This window comes from Lagopus muta, chromosome 19 (assembly GCF_023343835.1).
Source record: "Lagopus muta isolate bLagMut1 chromosome 19, bLagMut1 primary, whole genome shotgun sequence".
In the NCBI taxonomy this organism is placed as follows: domain Eukaryota; kingdom Metazoa; phylum Chordata; class Aves; order Galliformes; family Phasianidae; genus Lagopus; species Lagopus muta.
In genome coordinates, this window is record NC_064451.1 from 9,338,408 (window position 1) to 9,355,400 (window position 16,993).

The following is a 16,993-nucleotide window of genomic DNA, read 5'->3' on the forward strand; positions in this document are numbered from 1 at the left end:
GCAGATTTCGGAGTTTGCTTATAAGCAAAGTTCATGTTGATGTAAAAGGTTGTCAGATATCTGTTGCTTATCTTTCCTTCCCTCAGAAGCCCACGGCCTTGTCGTGGAATCAGAGTGATAGCAAGTTTTCTGGATAAGTCAGTGGGAAAAAGCAAAAATAATTGTGAACAATATACATACCGTGTTTAAGTAACAGTGGTACCTTCCCATCTGTTTGCAGAGAAGTAACTTCTTCCACCATTTTAAAATTACAATTCCGATAAGATTTCTAGGAAGTTAGCTGTCCATAAAGCTGGCAAAGCAAGCTGATTTCTTACACAAATGAAGCTCCGTGCCTGTTCTTACAGGAGAAAGTAAAAGCTCTAGGAAACCAGAGTGGCCGTGTGCTTTTTCTCACATCCTGAAGAGAATTCTTAAAAAACATCTTATGTTTCATGTTTTGTTCTGTCTACAAGTTGAAGTGCTTAGGACAAATCCTTTCCTTCAAGGAGAATGTGTTTCAGTGTGAATCAAGTGATAAATAGTGATCGTTTGTTAACGTGAAGGAACTATGTGGAAACTGCTTCATAAAAATTTTATTATTAGCATTAATTACAGAGCTGTGGAAAAGTGTACAGTATACAGAGTTCATTCTTCGGCTTACAGTATAAAATCTTTCACAGTTGTTAGTTGTGCCCTAAGTGCCTGCAGAGGAGAGGTGGCTCGTTTCCCGTTTGTGTTGACGTGTCTGTTGAGTCATGCCTGCTGTGCTCAGCAGAGGACGGCCCTTGCTTCTCAGCGCAGTCGGAGCTCCCACATGTAGGGCGCTCTGTTGATTTTTGGAACACAGAACTTCTTTGTTTCCCTGTTTGTCCTCACCCATTCGATTTCCTCCATTGATGCAACTCTTGCTCTGTTGTTTGTTTATATGAATGCAAACTTAGTTAAGTGTCGACACTGGGGCTTCTCAATGCACGAAGAAGGAAGATGTATGCCTTATTTTGTGTGCTTAGAAGAAGCTTAGTCATTTCTCCAGTTAACTTTCATAAAAGGCTAGATTTCCTTTTGCATCAGCTTACCCTAGGATACATGCACTAGACTCACTAGGTTAAAATGAATCCTCTTCATGGAAAGTTATAAACCTCATCATCTGAACAGGCAAAAATGGGACTGTCTAATTACATGATGTTATCTAGTCTGACTGCTGTGCTTACTACATTAATAAGAGTAAATTGGGGCCAGGAAGCCATGTGCAGCCAGCTTCCCGGCCTGTGGCCATCACCAGGACTGCTCTCTGCTGTTGAGAGCTCCGTAGGAGGAGATGGGAAGAGATGGGAAGATTGGGCCTCCGCTTCCCCTCCTCGCCATCTGCATCCTGGGTGGGTGCAGAGCATTGCTGGGCAGCAGGGAGCAGATTTGGAGGCAGCGTGTGCTGTGTGGGGATGGGCAGACTGCCGCCCACCGTCCTTCAAGCGAAAGGAGCGTGTTTGCAGGCAGAGAAGGTATTGCATGCTCGAAGCTGTGTTTATTTGTTTATCATCCTCTTGCCAGGCACATAGGCTGTGTGGCAGCAGGAAAGTCTGATCCTAGTTTTGGCACGATGAGGACGTTTGTGGCAGTAGCCGTGAGGGATGGAGCACAGGCCGGGCTGAGTCGGGCGCTCAGTGCAGCCCCGTTGCCCCGGCAACCGGCCTGGGCCTCTGCTGGCTGCTGACCCATGAATCCAGCGCAGGGCTGTGCGGATGGAGCCATGCATTTCTCTCTCTCTTGCATTTGCCAATACCGGGCTGCATGAAGGGGTGTTCGGCCACTCCATGACCCGTCTGACAGGTGAACCACCGGGCCACCGCGCTGGGGATGGGAGCTGTAATTAGAGCATGGAGCAGAATGAATGTCAGATGAATTACCAGGCAGCAGATCATATTTGTCAGGAAGGATTGCGTACATAAAAATTAAGTGACAGTACATGCCGGGGTAATGAGAGAAAAATGAAAGATTTGCCCATACACAGCTCAGGAAAGGCTGGCGAGCCCTGTGTGTTGAGGGATGGCTGCTCTGGGAGCTGGGCACCTCCTGCCCACGGCCGCTCCTTTGCTGCATCCCGTCTTGTTCCCCCACTGCCCACACTGTGTCCCCAGAGCAGCCTGTGGCCCTGCAGGCAGCGCCTGGTCCCAGCTGTGCTCCCCAGGCTGCTCTCCATCCTGCATGCTTCAGCACTCCCAGGGCCGGGGCGTTCTGCTCTGCCCGGCTTTGTTGGCGGTGCCTGTTTGTGTCTGGTCTTTAATTTGGTGATCCCTGAGACGTGCATCCAGAGGCAGATCTGCTCAGCTACAGCGTGACCAACAGGCACGTTAGAATCGTCTCGTTGTTAGGTTTTGCTCTAAAGCCTAATTACTTAGGAATATTGTAAATGTTACAGTGGTATTATGAATAGGGAGCATTTAACATTGCATGGACTTTGGGAAATTTAACAATAAAAGGAAAGATTTTATTTTAGTAGGAGGATTAATGAATACAATAAATGCAATTTATACGGGAGAGTTCCATTAATTTTAAAATGAACCATTTTACTGTGGAACTGAGTAACGTGCTCATTCTTTTGCCAAATAGAGTTGGCTTATCCAAAGCTTCTGAAGGGCTTTGCATCTTGAAAAGCAAAAACCAGAATAGCCTTGTTTTGGAGCAGATGACTTGTGAATTGTTCTTGGACAAGAAGGAACTCAGAGCGGATTCTCCTTCTGGGACGTGTGTAAGGCAAGCCTTCTGTGGGCTGCATGGGGTGCTGCTCGTCCTCCAGTTCCTTGTTGGATGTGCAGGTGAACGGGGAGCAAATGTGCAGTCATGAGAGGAACTCGTTTGTAAATAGGTTGTTTTTTGGTTTTTTCCTTTATTGTTATTGGCTTGCTGAGCCAGTTTGTCATCTGAAACAGAGTACGAGTACCCTGGGGGAGGGGGAAATTTGAGGTGTTTTTTTGGTTTTTGTTTTTTTTGATAGAGACACACACAGGAAATCTCCCTTATACTACAACAGACAATACTCCTTGCATCACATCTTGAGAAACTTTGGCTTTTGAATTTGTTCCTGAGGTGCTGTTTGTGTAAGAAACAATTGCTGCAGAGTTGCTGCAGGTGTATTGCAGTACCTGCATGTGAGAGGTGTGACTGAAAGTCACCTCAGGTTGTGTCTGTAACTTTAAAAAAAAAATGAAAACAGAGAACTTAAATCAACAGATCTCCTAGGAAGAGCTGAAATACTATTCAGAAAATGTTCTTTGTAGGAATAAGTAGATTAATTTTTGTTTTCCTTGAGACAATTAGCCTGGGTACCTCACTGCGGTTTGAAGTAATTTAAAGTACATTTCAATGCTTTTGCCTTCAGCTTCGTTTTTGTTTTGCTTGACATGCTCTGCCAGGGCTTGGGACACAGCCTGCCCATCTCCTGTCAGGCACTCACAGATCTTCAGTGCTTCTGCCACTAAGGCATGGCTGAAGCAGTGGCTGAGATGCTCTTCTGGTTTCCCTGAGCTGAGCTGCTCAGGTTTCGGTTGCTTCTTTTGTTTGTTCGCTTTATAATCCCAGTGTAAAGAGAAGCTGTATCATATCTAGTTTTTGTTATTTAATATTTCTTCAGCAGTCGAAAGAAGCTTATTCTTGACAGCTGAGAACATGGGAAGCTTCGTGTCTTGTCACAGAAGGACTAGGGACAGATGAAGTCTCCTGCAAATAGGACAGAATACAAAAATTAATGCCTGAAAGTTGGTCTGATTCCCAAACCATTCTTTTACAAAAGTATCTGGAAATATCTCCCAAGTAATGCAAACGTTTGGCGACTGATACTTAAAAACCAGACAATTAAAATAATGCTGAGACTTCATGGGAGCCCATGAGCTTGTTTGGAGAGGTGAGGCAGGTGGGAGCAGTGCCCTTGCAAGCAGAACTGCTTCCCTGCATTATTTGCACCACCAGGTATTAAAACTTAGTAAAATGTTTTTCCTAATGTCATGGCATGTGTTATAATGTGTCTTGAGTGTTAAAGTTAAGCTAGTTGCTTAGAAGGTACTGTATTAGTATCTTTAAACAGTTTTTAACAACAGCGTTACTTGTGGATGGCATCAACTGCTTTTGAGCAGTTTTTTGTTTTTTTTTTCATTTGTAATGAACACGTTTCAGAAATCACAAGTACTTCAAACCACGACAAAGTTTGTTTTGACAGGAGCAGAGCATCTCCGAAAGGAAGGAGTGCTTTAATCACCATTACCCCTTTGAGGCCCATGTTGCGCTCTGATATCTCTTGGTTTGAAACTGGGAATACTCTGTAAAGATACATAAAGGTCAGAACTTGTTAGGTTCTTTCATAGGCAGAACTGTGTTGCCTGCTGTGAGAAAGTAAAGCGGTAGGTAGAAAGCAAAACAATTTATCAGTTGGTTTTGTATTTTTTTAGCCAAATATGGCTGTGGATTTTGATTCGTGTCAGGAGATGCCTATGTCTTAGAATGTTGTTTAAGAAGCATAGAGAGCCTGTGAGAAAAGTGGGAAATGTTCTGTGCTGGTCTGGATGTGCTGGCAGTGTGCCTGAGGTGTGGGAGAGCAGTGCTGCGAGAGACCAGGCTGTGCTGTGCTGCGTTCAGTGAGCGAGCCTCTTTGTGAGGGAGCAGCTGAAAAACGTGGGGCAGATTTTCTCTTATTTTTGCCTGTGAGCAGCCAAGTAGAAATTTCATGGGGAGCATTGATCCCTGGCTAAACTGTGTTTGTGCGGGGGGAAGCTTTGTTTAGAAAATAAAATTGTGTACGTACAAACTCAGCCGCTGTCACTTTCGCAACAGAACTCCTCTGCTCCTCTGATTGAAGCTGAAGAATGTTTTCAAGATCGTTGAGCAACATCTTCCCTGCGTACTGAGTGCCCTTCTGCATTGGAGGCGATGCAGCTCTGCACCTGGTGTTCCTGGGGCAGGTTTGGGAACTCAGTGCAGGGTATCCATGCTCGGTGGCTGCTGGAGCTGCACCATTATGTTTGTTTGGTTCAAACTCTGTGTCGGAGCAAAGCTGTGTGAGTTTTATTTCAGAAATAGCTTCTTTGCCTGTGTGTTTTCCTGGAGAAACAAGAGACTGCTCTTCATCTCACTCAGAATGATTAGCGCTTCCCTCCCTTGGATGTTGCACCGTAGCCATTCTGGTCCATGTGGGTGTTTTAGCTGCACACACAGTGCTCAGGGGGGGTAGGAAGAGATGTTGTTCTGAGATCTTTGAGGCAGGCTGATATTCAAGCAAAGTGCTTTGACTTCCAGGAATAGAATAGGAAGATGCTTGCTTAGTCATAATCTTCTCTATGGCTCTGCAACCTTTGTAACTTTAAAGGCATTACTCTAGCAGCTGGTGATTAATATTGAATCTGAACAATATTCTGTATTTTCAGCTGGGCGAATGCCAAAGAAAGTTTCTGATTAATGGTCTCCGATTAGACTATTCTTGTCAAATTGACTAATGTGATGCAATGGTGAGCCCTGACTGATTGCATTGGAAGTCTTGTGCGGTTTTCTAGAAGATGCTCATTACAGGAGATTCCCACGTAATGTTGGACAGGCCATAAAGAGAATTGGGCTTGTCAGTCTTTTATCATGACGGCTATTTAAAAATTAATGCATCAGTTCTGAAATGCGGAGCCCTGCTTGTTCATATATTTGCTGACAACACTACAGTAATGATAGGTAAATGTGCAAGGTAGACTTCATAAAATCAGATCAGGCACGGACTGCTCTGCAGGCCTATTAATATAATGGAACAGACTAATGCACAAAAAATGAAATCTGGACCATAACGCACTCATCCGTGTTACAAACCCTGTCATTTTGCTTTGATCGAAGGTTCTTTTAAGGCGTTATCTGAAACGACAACTTTAGCCTACCAAGCAGACCCCTGCTAACATGGCAGGCAGGACCGTAACTTTAGAGCCCACACGTTGTTATTTGCTCTGAGCTTGTCACGCAGTGACCCAGAATAACTGATAGCAAGAACAGCTACTGCTGGAGGCCAGCACTGGCACCACGTGCTATAGAGCACGCAGACGTTGGGCAGGGAGAGCTGGAATGGGCTCCATGCTCACTGCTGTGGCTCCGTGCTGCAGCCCTGCTCCTTTGCTTGCTGCTGGTCGTGGCAGGCTCTCTTCCATGTAGGTGCCTCTTCCATCTAGTCTTGCAGGCTTCTTTCAGATTTGAGAAGGGAAGAGGCATAGACTTAAAAGTTGGGATGTGACTTATGTGCTTGTGTCTAATGGAGACTTCCAAACCAAGAACTTCATATAACAGATTGCTCTATTTCTAAGGAGGAAAATGAATCAGTGCTCTAACCATGTGCAGTTCCTCTATGCAAATCTGTATGGGTGTCTATCAGTGAAATATCAGTTCCTGTCTCAATGGGCTCGTGGCCCATGTTTCGATCCTGTGGATGATGGGAATGCAACCAAGTTCTGGACTCTCCTGTTTATTTAATGCAGCGTGCTCTGAGCTCCAGGAGCCTGAGGTGATTTTGCTCGGGTCTCACACCGATGGCGGCAGCACCCCGTGTTGCTGGGCCCTGTGTGCTCCCTGGGGGGTTTTGCCTTTCAGGAGCTTTCCACTCCAGGAGTAATTTGTTTCCTTCTGTGTGCAAACCCCTGAGGAAAGCCAGGGAAGGTGGTGCAGCTCTCCCCCCTCTGCCTCCAGCGCTGCTGTTCATCTGCTCAGGAATCTTTCAGCTGTCTGCAGTCAGGGCTTTGGGTGAAGAAGTGGCAAACTGAAAGTTACAGGCAAAATAAACATTTGCCATCTTGCGTGAAAGGTCTCTAATTAAGAGATGGATGCTGAAAAAAAGAGAAAAAAAAAATTGACAGAGGATGGAAAAGCATGGGAAAGGAGAGAGCATAGAAAGTCCTTGGATGTTTTAATAAATGATGTATCTGAGGTTTATTTGATGTAGTTGAAACTGCCAGGATGTCTTGTATTTTCAGTACCACAACTGAAACTTATTTAGGATTTCAAAAAGAGCCTTTTTGAGGTAAGGAATTTATTAATAATTTCCTGCAAGTCCTGTCCAAAATGCTGTAGTAAATTTCTTGTGATAAAATACAGACTTTTGGAAGTACATGGAAATCCAACAGCTCCTAATGGGACTGGAGCTGGAACTGCGTTTAAAAGTTTGGAAGTACTCTCTTGGTTCTTGCAGAAAGCTGTACCTGTCCTGTGTCAGGTTTGTCACTGGCACCTCCCAAACTCTTAGCAGGGGCACCTCATCATCTCGAGCTGGGCTGTCGTGCTGCTAGTGCAGGTATGGCAGCGGATGCTCAGTGGTGTGCTGTCCTGGGATCTTGTTGTAGCACTGTACATCCGTGATGTGTATCTCACTGCTTCCTGTGCCGCTGAGTGAACCAAAGAACTGTCGTTTCATGGTGGCTCTGCCCATGGGAGACGCAGCGGTGGCTCAGGAGGAAGGAAAGCTTTCTTCAGAGTTCTGAAATAGAGAAGATGCTTTCAGCAATGTTCAGCAGTCATCAAGTGTTCATGTGGTTGTATTTTTGGTTCTAGATGAGAATATGCCTTTGAAAGCATGATTTCTTTCCAAAGTCTTGTGCCAGACTTCTCTAATGAGCTGTTTCTGCTAACCTCATCCTTCAGCTAAGTCACATTTCTGTACAATGCGGGTTGCGCCGTCTCTTTCTTGGATGGTAACTCCTCATTTGTTCGTTTTCTTTGCAGTGGGAACTCCATACTATATGTCCCCAGAAAGAATACATGAAAACGGCTATAACTTTAAATCCGATATCTGGTCTTTGGGCTGTTTGCTGTATGAAGTAAGTATCATCTTTTCCCATTTGTCTTAGCTCACGGTACAGTGAATCAGCAGTTGAGCAGGTCAAAGTTATTTTCTCTTATTTGTTCAGAAGCCTTATGAGAAATTAACTCTTCGTGTTCATGGCATGATTTGTGAGCGTGAACAAGAAGGGAATTGTGGCACGCAGCGCTGGTGCAAAGTGGATGTGCTGGGTCACGGTGGGTGCTGAGGGTATGGGCACAAAGAAGCCAGTTTACTGTATTCATTCTTCCCACTGTGAGCAGAGCTGTAATTAGGGCAGCATATTCGTAGTTTCTCCTGAATACCATTTGTTCTACAAATAGAAAATTCATTTGAATGTAAGCCACTGGTTTGTTTAATTGAATTCTGACTAATTGGAATATCTTAACTCTGAGAACTTTCGATAAAGAAAAGCAGAGTTTTTACGTAATGTGAAATCACCGTTTCTGTGCCCTTGTCAGAGCTCAGCTGGGATGTTCCCCCATTGCACGTCGTCCTACAGACAAAGGTGGGGTGGCGGAGTGGGCTCTCCTCGATTGAACTGCACGATTTGTAACTCCTTTTCCTAAAAGCCAGCTGGTTTTCTTTACCAGTACATGCATTTTAAAAAGAAGCGCTAGGATTCTGTCACAGCACTCTGAGCTCTGTGATTTTGTTTCTAGCAGGAGTCAGAACAACATTGTAGTTACTTATCGTTTTAAATGCATGTATCGTTTTGGAATTTAAGTGAAGGTGCAAGTCAGCATTTGTGAAGTTTTATCCTGGCCCTGAGGATGAGAAATCCCTGGCATGTTGAATTGTAAAGCTGCAGCTCGCATTGGGAAATAAAGCTCTAAATGTCAGGGTCATGCTTTCCTGAGTTACTTGAAATTGTGTGAACTGATGAGATCTTGTTCCTCATTGCAATTTCGTAAACCGCACGGAATGAGAGAATAAACAGGAATGCAAATTGTTTTGCAAGTGAGCAGCTATGAAGGCAATGGTAGTTAAGCATGTCATTCAGCTGCTTTAAAACCTGCCTTTTGGGACGAGAGGGTATAAAGGTAAACGCTCGGATAATAGATCTCTTCCCGGCAGGAGTTCAGTGCTTGTCACTGTTATTTCCTTGTGGGAAGGATGTTTGTCTCAAAGAACAAACTGCTGTTTGTGCACAACTGAGTGCAGCAGCTCCATGGGTGCTGCCTTGTGGGTGCCGTGCAGCTCTGTGCAGACGGGGCGGCTCCACGGCCATCGCTGCCATCTCAGCCCGCACTGTGAGCGCCTGGGGCAGCGGTGCAGAGGTGTTTATCAGAGGCACTTGGAGAGAAGAGGGAGCTTAAACTGCGTGTTTCTGTGCCTGTCCTCAGATTCTTCTGAGCTGTAGAGAAAGAATTCAGGAGTTTGGAAGCTGAAGCAACAGGGGCAAGCTGTAGAAAAGCTGATGTTTTCAACAGAGGATGGCTTTGTGTGTAACACTTCTGATGAGATACTGGGATGAACTTCTGATGAAAACCAGGGTCATAAAACATAGCTGTGTGTACCTGGGTCTCGTGTAGCCATTTGAAAATAAGTGCAGAGACTCTTTTAAGTGGGAGCAAGGGGAAAGAACCTGAGCTTCAACCAAGTCAGTTACTGTTTTGAAGAATTCCAGCTTTGTGTCATTTATCAGACCTCACCAGGAGTTCCCAGTGCAGGGTGTTGAGTTGGGGACGTGGGCTCAGCCACAGTGTGTGAGGCTTAACCCAGGCTGCCAACAGAGAAGGGCCCACGTTGGGTACAAGGCATCCCTGAGACTGAGGGCACTGCTGGGGAAGGGACTCCAGATTTATGCAGAGAGAAATATTTAGCGTTGTGCTAAGATATGTTTTTGTTGCAGGCAATATGGTCCCCTTATGGCACGGTAGTCTTAGTACTCTCGTATTTCAAGGAGCTGAGTTAATTGCGTGCTGAACAGTAGCAGTACTGTAATAACGTGAAAGATTTGGCAGGCAAAGCATTTTTAAATGTACTTCCTACGTAGGTAAGCCTTTACTTTGTGAGCAGGAGCTCGAGAGCTTGAGTATTGCAAGGACTGGACGGTTCCCAATTTTGTGCTCACCAGATAAGCAGCCACTTGACTTTTAAAACTTTTCAGATATTTGAAAATGAAAAATCAAGTTCACGTATCTCTGAAAGGGCCTCCCCTCCCCCCACTAATTTCTTGTAATGAAAATCTTTTTCCATTTGGCTTAAAAGTAAGGAAGCAGCGTTTGTTTGGTTATGAGTCACTTCTGATATTTCTTCAGATCCGTTGTGCAGATAACTGCAGGGGATGCAGTGCACAAATTGCCGTCAGAGCTGTGCGTGTCCACTGCAATCCCTCACATAACAGTGAGGGTTTGGGCCGCGATGGCAGACAGCACCGCTTAACTTTGACATTGGTAATCGCACAGTGATCGTTATTAAATCTTGTCAATACAGCAGTAAGTCTTCATCCCTCACTTCCTGTAGAAATCTGTCAGCAAGATCACTTCAGGGAATAAAATAAGTTGTTAATTCCCAGAATGTAGCTGCAAGCAGTGACTTCAGTGGTTCTGGCAAGAGCATCAATTTAAACACCAACAATTCTGCATAGGAATTTTTTTAACCAGCCATCCTGCATGGTGGTCATTTCCAATGGAGATCTTGCTGTCCTTCAGTAATTGCTCTAATCAAAATGCCAGAAGCAAGCCCAAACAAAGGCACACACAGTGCTGTGCTGCTTGTTGGAGCTGTGTCAGCCAGAACGGGGGGACATCACTCCCAACGTAACCCCCTCTCTCTCCACTTCTGTGCAACTGATGGAGCAGTTTGCTGTCAGTCTCTAATTAGCAATTACAACTGTAACAGAAATGTGCCTTCACTTTTTTGCCCTCTATTTTGTGTGGAGGCAGTGGGCAGTGTGGCCCTGGGGCTCAGCTCCTGCCTGCCCTGCTGCTGTGCCACACTTCGTAGTTCCAAGAGCATCGTGTGGTGGCTGTTCTCCTGAAGCTCGTGGTTTGGGGTTCGTTTGGACCTCCAGACCAAGAACCCGCAGTGTAGGTGACATTCTGTGCAGACATGCAGTTTCTTTCTGACACTTCAGTGTTAGACAAGCACCTCTCTGTACTGAGCTGGAAGTTGTTTCTCAGCAGTAGCCTTCAGTTGTGCTCTCCGTGCTGTGTGCTCGGTCTGTTTACATCAGACATCTGTTGTGGGTTTGGAGTCACAAATCTGGATTAATAAAATAGAATGTAAAGGGGCTGAAGACGTGGCTGATGAGGAGAAGGTTCTCTGGTTGGGCTCCCAAATCTGCCTGGGACGTTCTATCCTAAGCAGCAAATTTCCAAGAGGAGGGAGAGTTTGTTTTTGAGGTCCGTTTTTAAGGCAGAGCTGCATCACTCACATTTATAAGGTTCTTTTTATTCTAGGCAGCCAAATTCAAAATTAATCCACTTATTTCTTGTAGCGGTTGATTAAAAATTTACCAGTGATAGAGAGTAAATGCACTGGCAGTTCTGAGCATGGTAGTAACCAAGGAGGGCTGAAACCACGGCGTTATCAGGAACAGTAGAGCTGCCCTGTCAGAAGGTGACGGTTCGTATCAGAGGTGTTCGCAGCTGCTGGTGTCTGATGGACTGCCCTGCAGCACAGGCATCCTATTTAATCCTATTTAAATTAAGAGAACGTTTCTTCTGCATACTTGTGGAATTGCCCACTGACAGTGTCCCACATCTGCAGTGTTTTCAGCAGAAATAACCAGTGATGGGGAAGCACGAGGAGCTCGCTGAGTGCCAAGGCCCAGGGATGTGTGTGGTGCGGGGCTTTCAGCAGCTGGGCTGCTGCATGGGCTGGTGGAGCAGCAGCGTTGTTTGCTTGCCATCAGAGAACAGAATTTGCTCTTGCAAACCGTTAGTACTGAGGCTATTGCATCTTTACCGTTTCTGAAATGCTCTCTGTGTTTTTCTCTCCAGATGGCAGCTCTTCAGAGTCCTTTCTATGGAGATAAAATGAACCTGTTTTCTCTTTGCCAAAAAATAGAGCAATGTGACTACCCGCCTCTTCCAGCTGAACATTATTCTGAGAAGGTAAATTGGGAGCATTTGTGCAGGGGAAGTGGAGGGGTGTGGGGAAGAGCCTCCCCATCCTGGCTGCAGGGGTGGGGGAGTGCAGTGCTGCCCTGCAGCTGCCCGGGGAGCTGCTGAGCCTCTGAATATCAGCGCGCTGAAGTGAGGCAGAAAGGAAGATTTCTTACTGTGGTTTCTTAACATGGAGAGGATTTTGAGACTGAAAGTCTGTTACGTTGGCAAAAACCAACAGTGAACCGTGGGAAAGCCCTCTCCTTTGCCTCCCTTTGCTTAAAATAACATACCGTGAAACCATGCTTAAATTTTTGTTCCTGTAGTTTCTTCTGCTTGCTACAGGGAGTCGTTTTTGTTTCTTCTTATTTTTTTAAAATGGGGAGAAGAGGAAAACAGTTTAATAATAAGGTAATCATCAATAAACCAAGCTGCATAAGGGGGATTTTTGAAGTCTGGGTTCTATGCATACGAAAGCGAAGGATGGAGAGCAGTAGCTGAACTGTATTTTAAGAAGCTGTATTTAAAAAAACACAATTGCAGCTATGCATTGCTTGCTCTGTGAGGTTGCACTTGGGCTGCACATGGTGGTTGTTTTTATGCAAGGCCTCTTGAGCTGGTTTTTTCCTGACGTTTTTTTTTTCCATGCTAAACCAGCTGTTTTTCTTACTTTCTCATTCAGTCGTTGGTGTCTCCTGTTGGAAAGGAAAAGGTGAACGTAATTGTAGATGTTGTTTTACGTTTTAAACTGCAGGCTGTGCAGGGCTGAGCTGCTGGGGCTGCAGTCTGCCTGCACCACACTGAGCTTCCCAGCTCCGACCCTGGGCACTCACAGCGTGGTGCTGCCCCGTCCTCTGGGCCGCCGCACAGTTCACGTTCGTTCTCTCCTGCTAAGGAACTCTTGCAAAAAGATAATTGAAGAAGTGTTGTGGAAAAGTGGATTATTTTTTCCCAAGCTGCTGTAGCAGCACGTCCCGGCTCTGTGCATTCACGTTTGCCGTGCTGCTGTAGTGTGCAGCTCAGGATCTGCCTGCTGGCAGCAAGAATTAGTGTAAGTTGACAGATGTGTTTCCTGTCTTTACAATTACTGTCTGTTTGCTTCCCTCTGGCAGTGCTAAAGAGTGTGTGTAGTGTAGTGATACAATCCGGGGTGAGAAGGATGGTTTAAAGCTCAAAGGCGCCAGGTCCCAGAGAACCAGACTCCAGATGGTGTTCATGCACTATTAACAGAATGCCTGACGAAGTCTGAGAGGGCTGTGCCTTTGGCTGTAGCTCTATGAGCTGCTGCTGCCTACGTGAACCACAAAGAGCTCTGATTTCCTGAGTCTTGAACACGTCTCTGCCATGAACGCTGTTTGTTTTTTGCTGGTTTTAAAGGTTAGATTTTCAGATGCTTCTTGAGTACGGAACTGAAGGGGAGGTGGGTTGGTGTCTTCCAGCAGCTGAGCAGGGTGAGCCATTGGGTGGGAAAAAAGCGTGGCAGCGCCTTCCTGCAGCAGTAAGTTGCACCAGCAGGAGTCAGTGCTGCCAGGAGGTTGGCTGCTCCCATGTGGACGTGTTCATTTTCCTGAGGCTGATGGGGCAGATTCTCTGGGCCACTCCAGTATTGCCACTGGTGCAGGATTGGGAGTGGTGAGGGGCAGCTGCCTCTCCATCCTCTTCCCAGGGCAGAGATGAGCATCAGCCAAATGAAGCTAGCAGAGTGCTTGGTGACGTGCCCCCAAACAAAGCCCTGCTGCAGGGGAGCTGCTGACCCTCGGGATGCTTTGCTTGCAGCACTGTTGTGAATGAACGGGACGAAGCATTAATTGAGGAATGCCCGCCTTTCAGTGATGGCCTCCTGGCTGTGGCCTTTTCTCCAGTCTGGATCTCATGATGGTGTGGAGGAGCTGAGACTGATTGGTTTTCTGTCTCAGAAACAAATGCGCTGGTAATTGTTGGCACCAGTTGGGGCTGCACGTCAAGGTCGGGTCTGGCAGTTCCTGCTGGGACGGCTTCAGGCCCGCGGCGACCCAGCGCTCGGGAGGCAGAGCTGTGGCCTCATTTGGGTACATTCAGTAATGCAGCTGAACTGTGTGCTTGATAGCTGTAGGGTCATGCTTTTAATTACCATTAAAATAATTGGCACTGTGGCTACTGAGAGGATGTGAGAAGATCAGAGGCTCAAGGCTGTTTCTCCCTATGCCTCGGGGGTACGAGCAGCTTTCAGTGTCTGTATAATTAAAAGCTACAATCTTTCATGTGCACAATAAAGAGGGTAGGGAGGTGGGGGGTACTTCAGCCCTTCTGCATTTTATTTATTAAACATAATCAATGACCAGTCTCTCCTTCACAGAGGTTCTCTAGGAAACACCGGGGTCTGACAGCCGCATTCGGGCATCCTGTGTCTTAAGATGTGTGTACAGATTAACTGTGATCCTTCCACAGAGGTGGGGTGCAACAGAAGCGTGCAGCACCAGCCTCAACAGCTGCACGATGAGCTCCCTGCTCCCATCTGGGGGAGCCCCACACCTGCTGCCAGTAAGGAACAAGCTGATCCATTTCTGTTCCAATGTCTTTCTGTCTTTCAGCTCCGGGAGCTGGTCAGCATGTGCATATATCCTGATCCAGATCAAAGACCCGACATTGGATACGTGCACCAAATAGCAAAACAAATGCATGTTTGGACCTCCAGCACCTGAACCATCTGCAGACACTCTCAAAAGCCAGCACAGCTTAGTCTTACTTGAATTTTTTTTCTCAGATGAAACCGACTGGTGCCTAGTCAGCAAGTGAGGGGAGCACTCGTAGCAGGATGCTCCATTATTTCTGCAGGTTATTTGACAAGGACTCTTACAAGGTGGTCATGCTTTAAAGTGAAGATTCTGTGAGGTATTGCAAGTGATTTTTTTTTAAGCCAATAAGATGTTACAGGTGTAGATCATTTAAGGGTCTTTTCTTAAACTGTCGTGTGTAATCTAGGATAGATGATATTAACCGGGGTGTCAGCGTTGGGCACCCCTCCTCTATCTTAACTGTAATGTGAAATATTGAAATAATTCCTTCAGTGAAATCACTTTATACTAATGTAAGAATTACAGTAGGTTTTGTGTCGTTTGTATAACTGCTACTTCGCCTCTTCTGCAAATGGTTTATAGCAAATTTCAGTTTTTACTTTGTGTATTTTAAAGCATCCATTTATGTATTTTTATTAATTCCCTCCTTCAGATTTAGAATGGGGAGCGGTTTGGGGGGTGGGAGGGGGTAAAAATGCATTTATTTCATGACTTTTTTTTTAACTGAAAACTTAGAGTGAGTCTTTTGCTGATGCATTTAGCTGTTAATTCAGCCACTGAACTGAATTCAGTGTACAGCTGGGGAAGAAAACCCACAAATCCTGTGCAAACCAGTCCACAGAAACGTGCTTCAGCAGGGCCTTTGTGAGCACCTGACTGTCACGACTTGAGACTGCAGGTTGCTATAAAAGCAGTGTTTCTCTGCCCCAGCTGGATTTTTGGGAAGATGCTTGTACACGTTCAGTAGTGTGTTAGGTACCAGTAGGCAGAACTTTACACAAAGCAGTGTTTGAAACTCTTTGAGACATACAGAAACCAAGTCAGTCCAACGCTCTGTGTGGCCAATTCCACACCAGGATCAGCCCCGTCTACTTAACTGTGAAAGCTGATTTAGAATGTGAATTTTTATAAAAATCTCAAGCTGATTAGAGGGGGTCATCTTCTTAAATTAAAACTTTAAACCAACTAAATTCATTCATTGAATCAATGATTTGTTTCGTTACTGCCGATGCTTCAGGAGCAGCCCTGGGCAGTGTTTGCAGCGTGAGCCGGGGAGCAGAGCAGCTGCTGCAGTGTGGGAGCAGCTCTGCTGCGCTGATGCTGAGCTGCAGGCTGGGTGCTGCAGCCAAGGTGCAGCCTCTGCCTCTTTTGGTTTTCTTCAAGAAATGAATGCAAGCCTGAACTTTTTTTTTTCAGTAAGATTAGGGTTAGAGGGTTATTTACTCATATATGCTTTTAGTGGATTTTTTAACTTGATTTTTTCTACTTAAAGGAAAATTGCAGTGCCATCTTCAACTACCTTCCACCAAATTTTGCATATTTTTATAGGGTAGCAAGGAGAACTACTAATTGCTGTGAACTATGTTGGTATCATTAATGCAAGGTGCCATTTTATCGTGGCTTCTTAGCAGGAAGCTGAGTCTGCTGCTCTCCTGAGAGCCTGAGGAAATTCAAATCAGCACGAGAATGGAGGAGAGGCAGCACGTTGCTTCCCACATTCCCATGCCAACTTGTTTAATTTATAGCCATCTTCTTTAGCAGTTCTTAGGCATAAGTCTTCAGACCGTCACCTTTACACTGCAGGTTTCCTTTAAGCCATGGCAGCAGTGGGCCGGGCCGGCTGTGCTGTGCTGCTGGTAGTGGAGGAGGACCAGCAGAGGGGCTCTGCCTGCGGGGCACAGCTCAAAGTGCAGCGCCTCGAGCGCTCCGCTGTCGTGCTAGATAAAATTTATTAGTGCCTATAAGTAAATGTATTTCAAAAGGTAATTTTTTTTGCAATTGTGCATTTTTAGATAAATAAAAAAAAAATGATTTACAAAATAAACACCTTTGTTTAAAAAAGAAAAAAAGGTTCAGTATTAAAGGGGAGAACATTAAAACATCGCTGCAAACAGGTGCGTGAGGTTTGCTAACAGCTTTGTGGGTGTGTGGGTACTGGATGGAATGGGGGATGTCAGCTGCCAGCACTGCTCCTGATGGAAACCTCACTGGGGAACAGCGCAGCTGCAGGCTGCTGAGATGGAGGGCTGCACCACACAACCTTCTGAGGCTGAGCGTAGCCTCAGCCCAACCCTTTGAGATTTTCCTTCTTAGGATGTAAATGCAAAACACAAAATGAGTTTATCTCAAATAGGAGAACAAGCTCAGGGCTCTAGGATGCGGCCAAGTGTAAATTTGCAGAAAACTTCAGGTAAGTAACAAGACAGTTAAGGCTTTTCAGTTGTGTTTTTTTTGTAGTACTTAGAACATTTTATACAAGGTGGAGGCTGGATCTGATCAGTAGCTTGTCCCTATCTACAGAAAATAGGGAAGAAGGGATGTAAAATCACAATACTGCTCTTAATACTCTGATAATTAAA

General features: G+C 45.5%; 1 protein-coding gene across 3 annotated transcripts in view; it reads left to right on the forward strand.

Moving 5' to 3' along the window:
- The window catches only part of NEK6 (NIMA related kinase 6), a 47,938-nt gene extending 30,984 nt beyond the window's left edge, over positions 1–16,954 (forward strand). For all 3 annotated transcript variants that reach the window (XM_048966412.1, XM_048966413.1, XM_048966414.1), the window contains exons 8-10: positions 7,708–7,802; positions 11,755–11,868; positions 14,430–16,954. In XM_048966412.1, coding sequence (XP_048822369.1) covers positions 7,708–7,802; positions 11,755–11,868; positions 14,430–14,540 — 320 coding nt within the window. In that variant the 3' untranslated portion in view covers positions 14,541–16,954. The remainder of the gene's footprint in view (positions 1–7,707; positions 7,803–11,754; positions 11,869–14,429) is intronic.
- Positions 16,955–16,993: the final 39 nt, after the last annotated feature.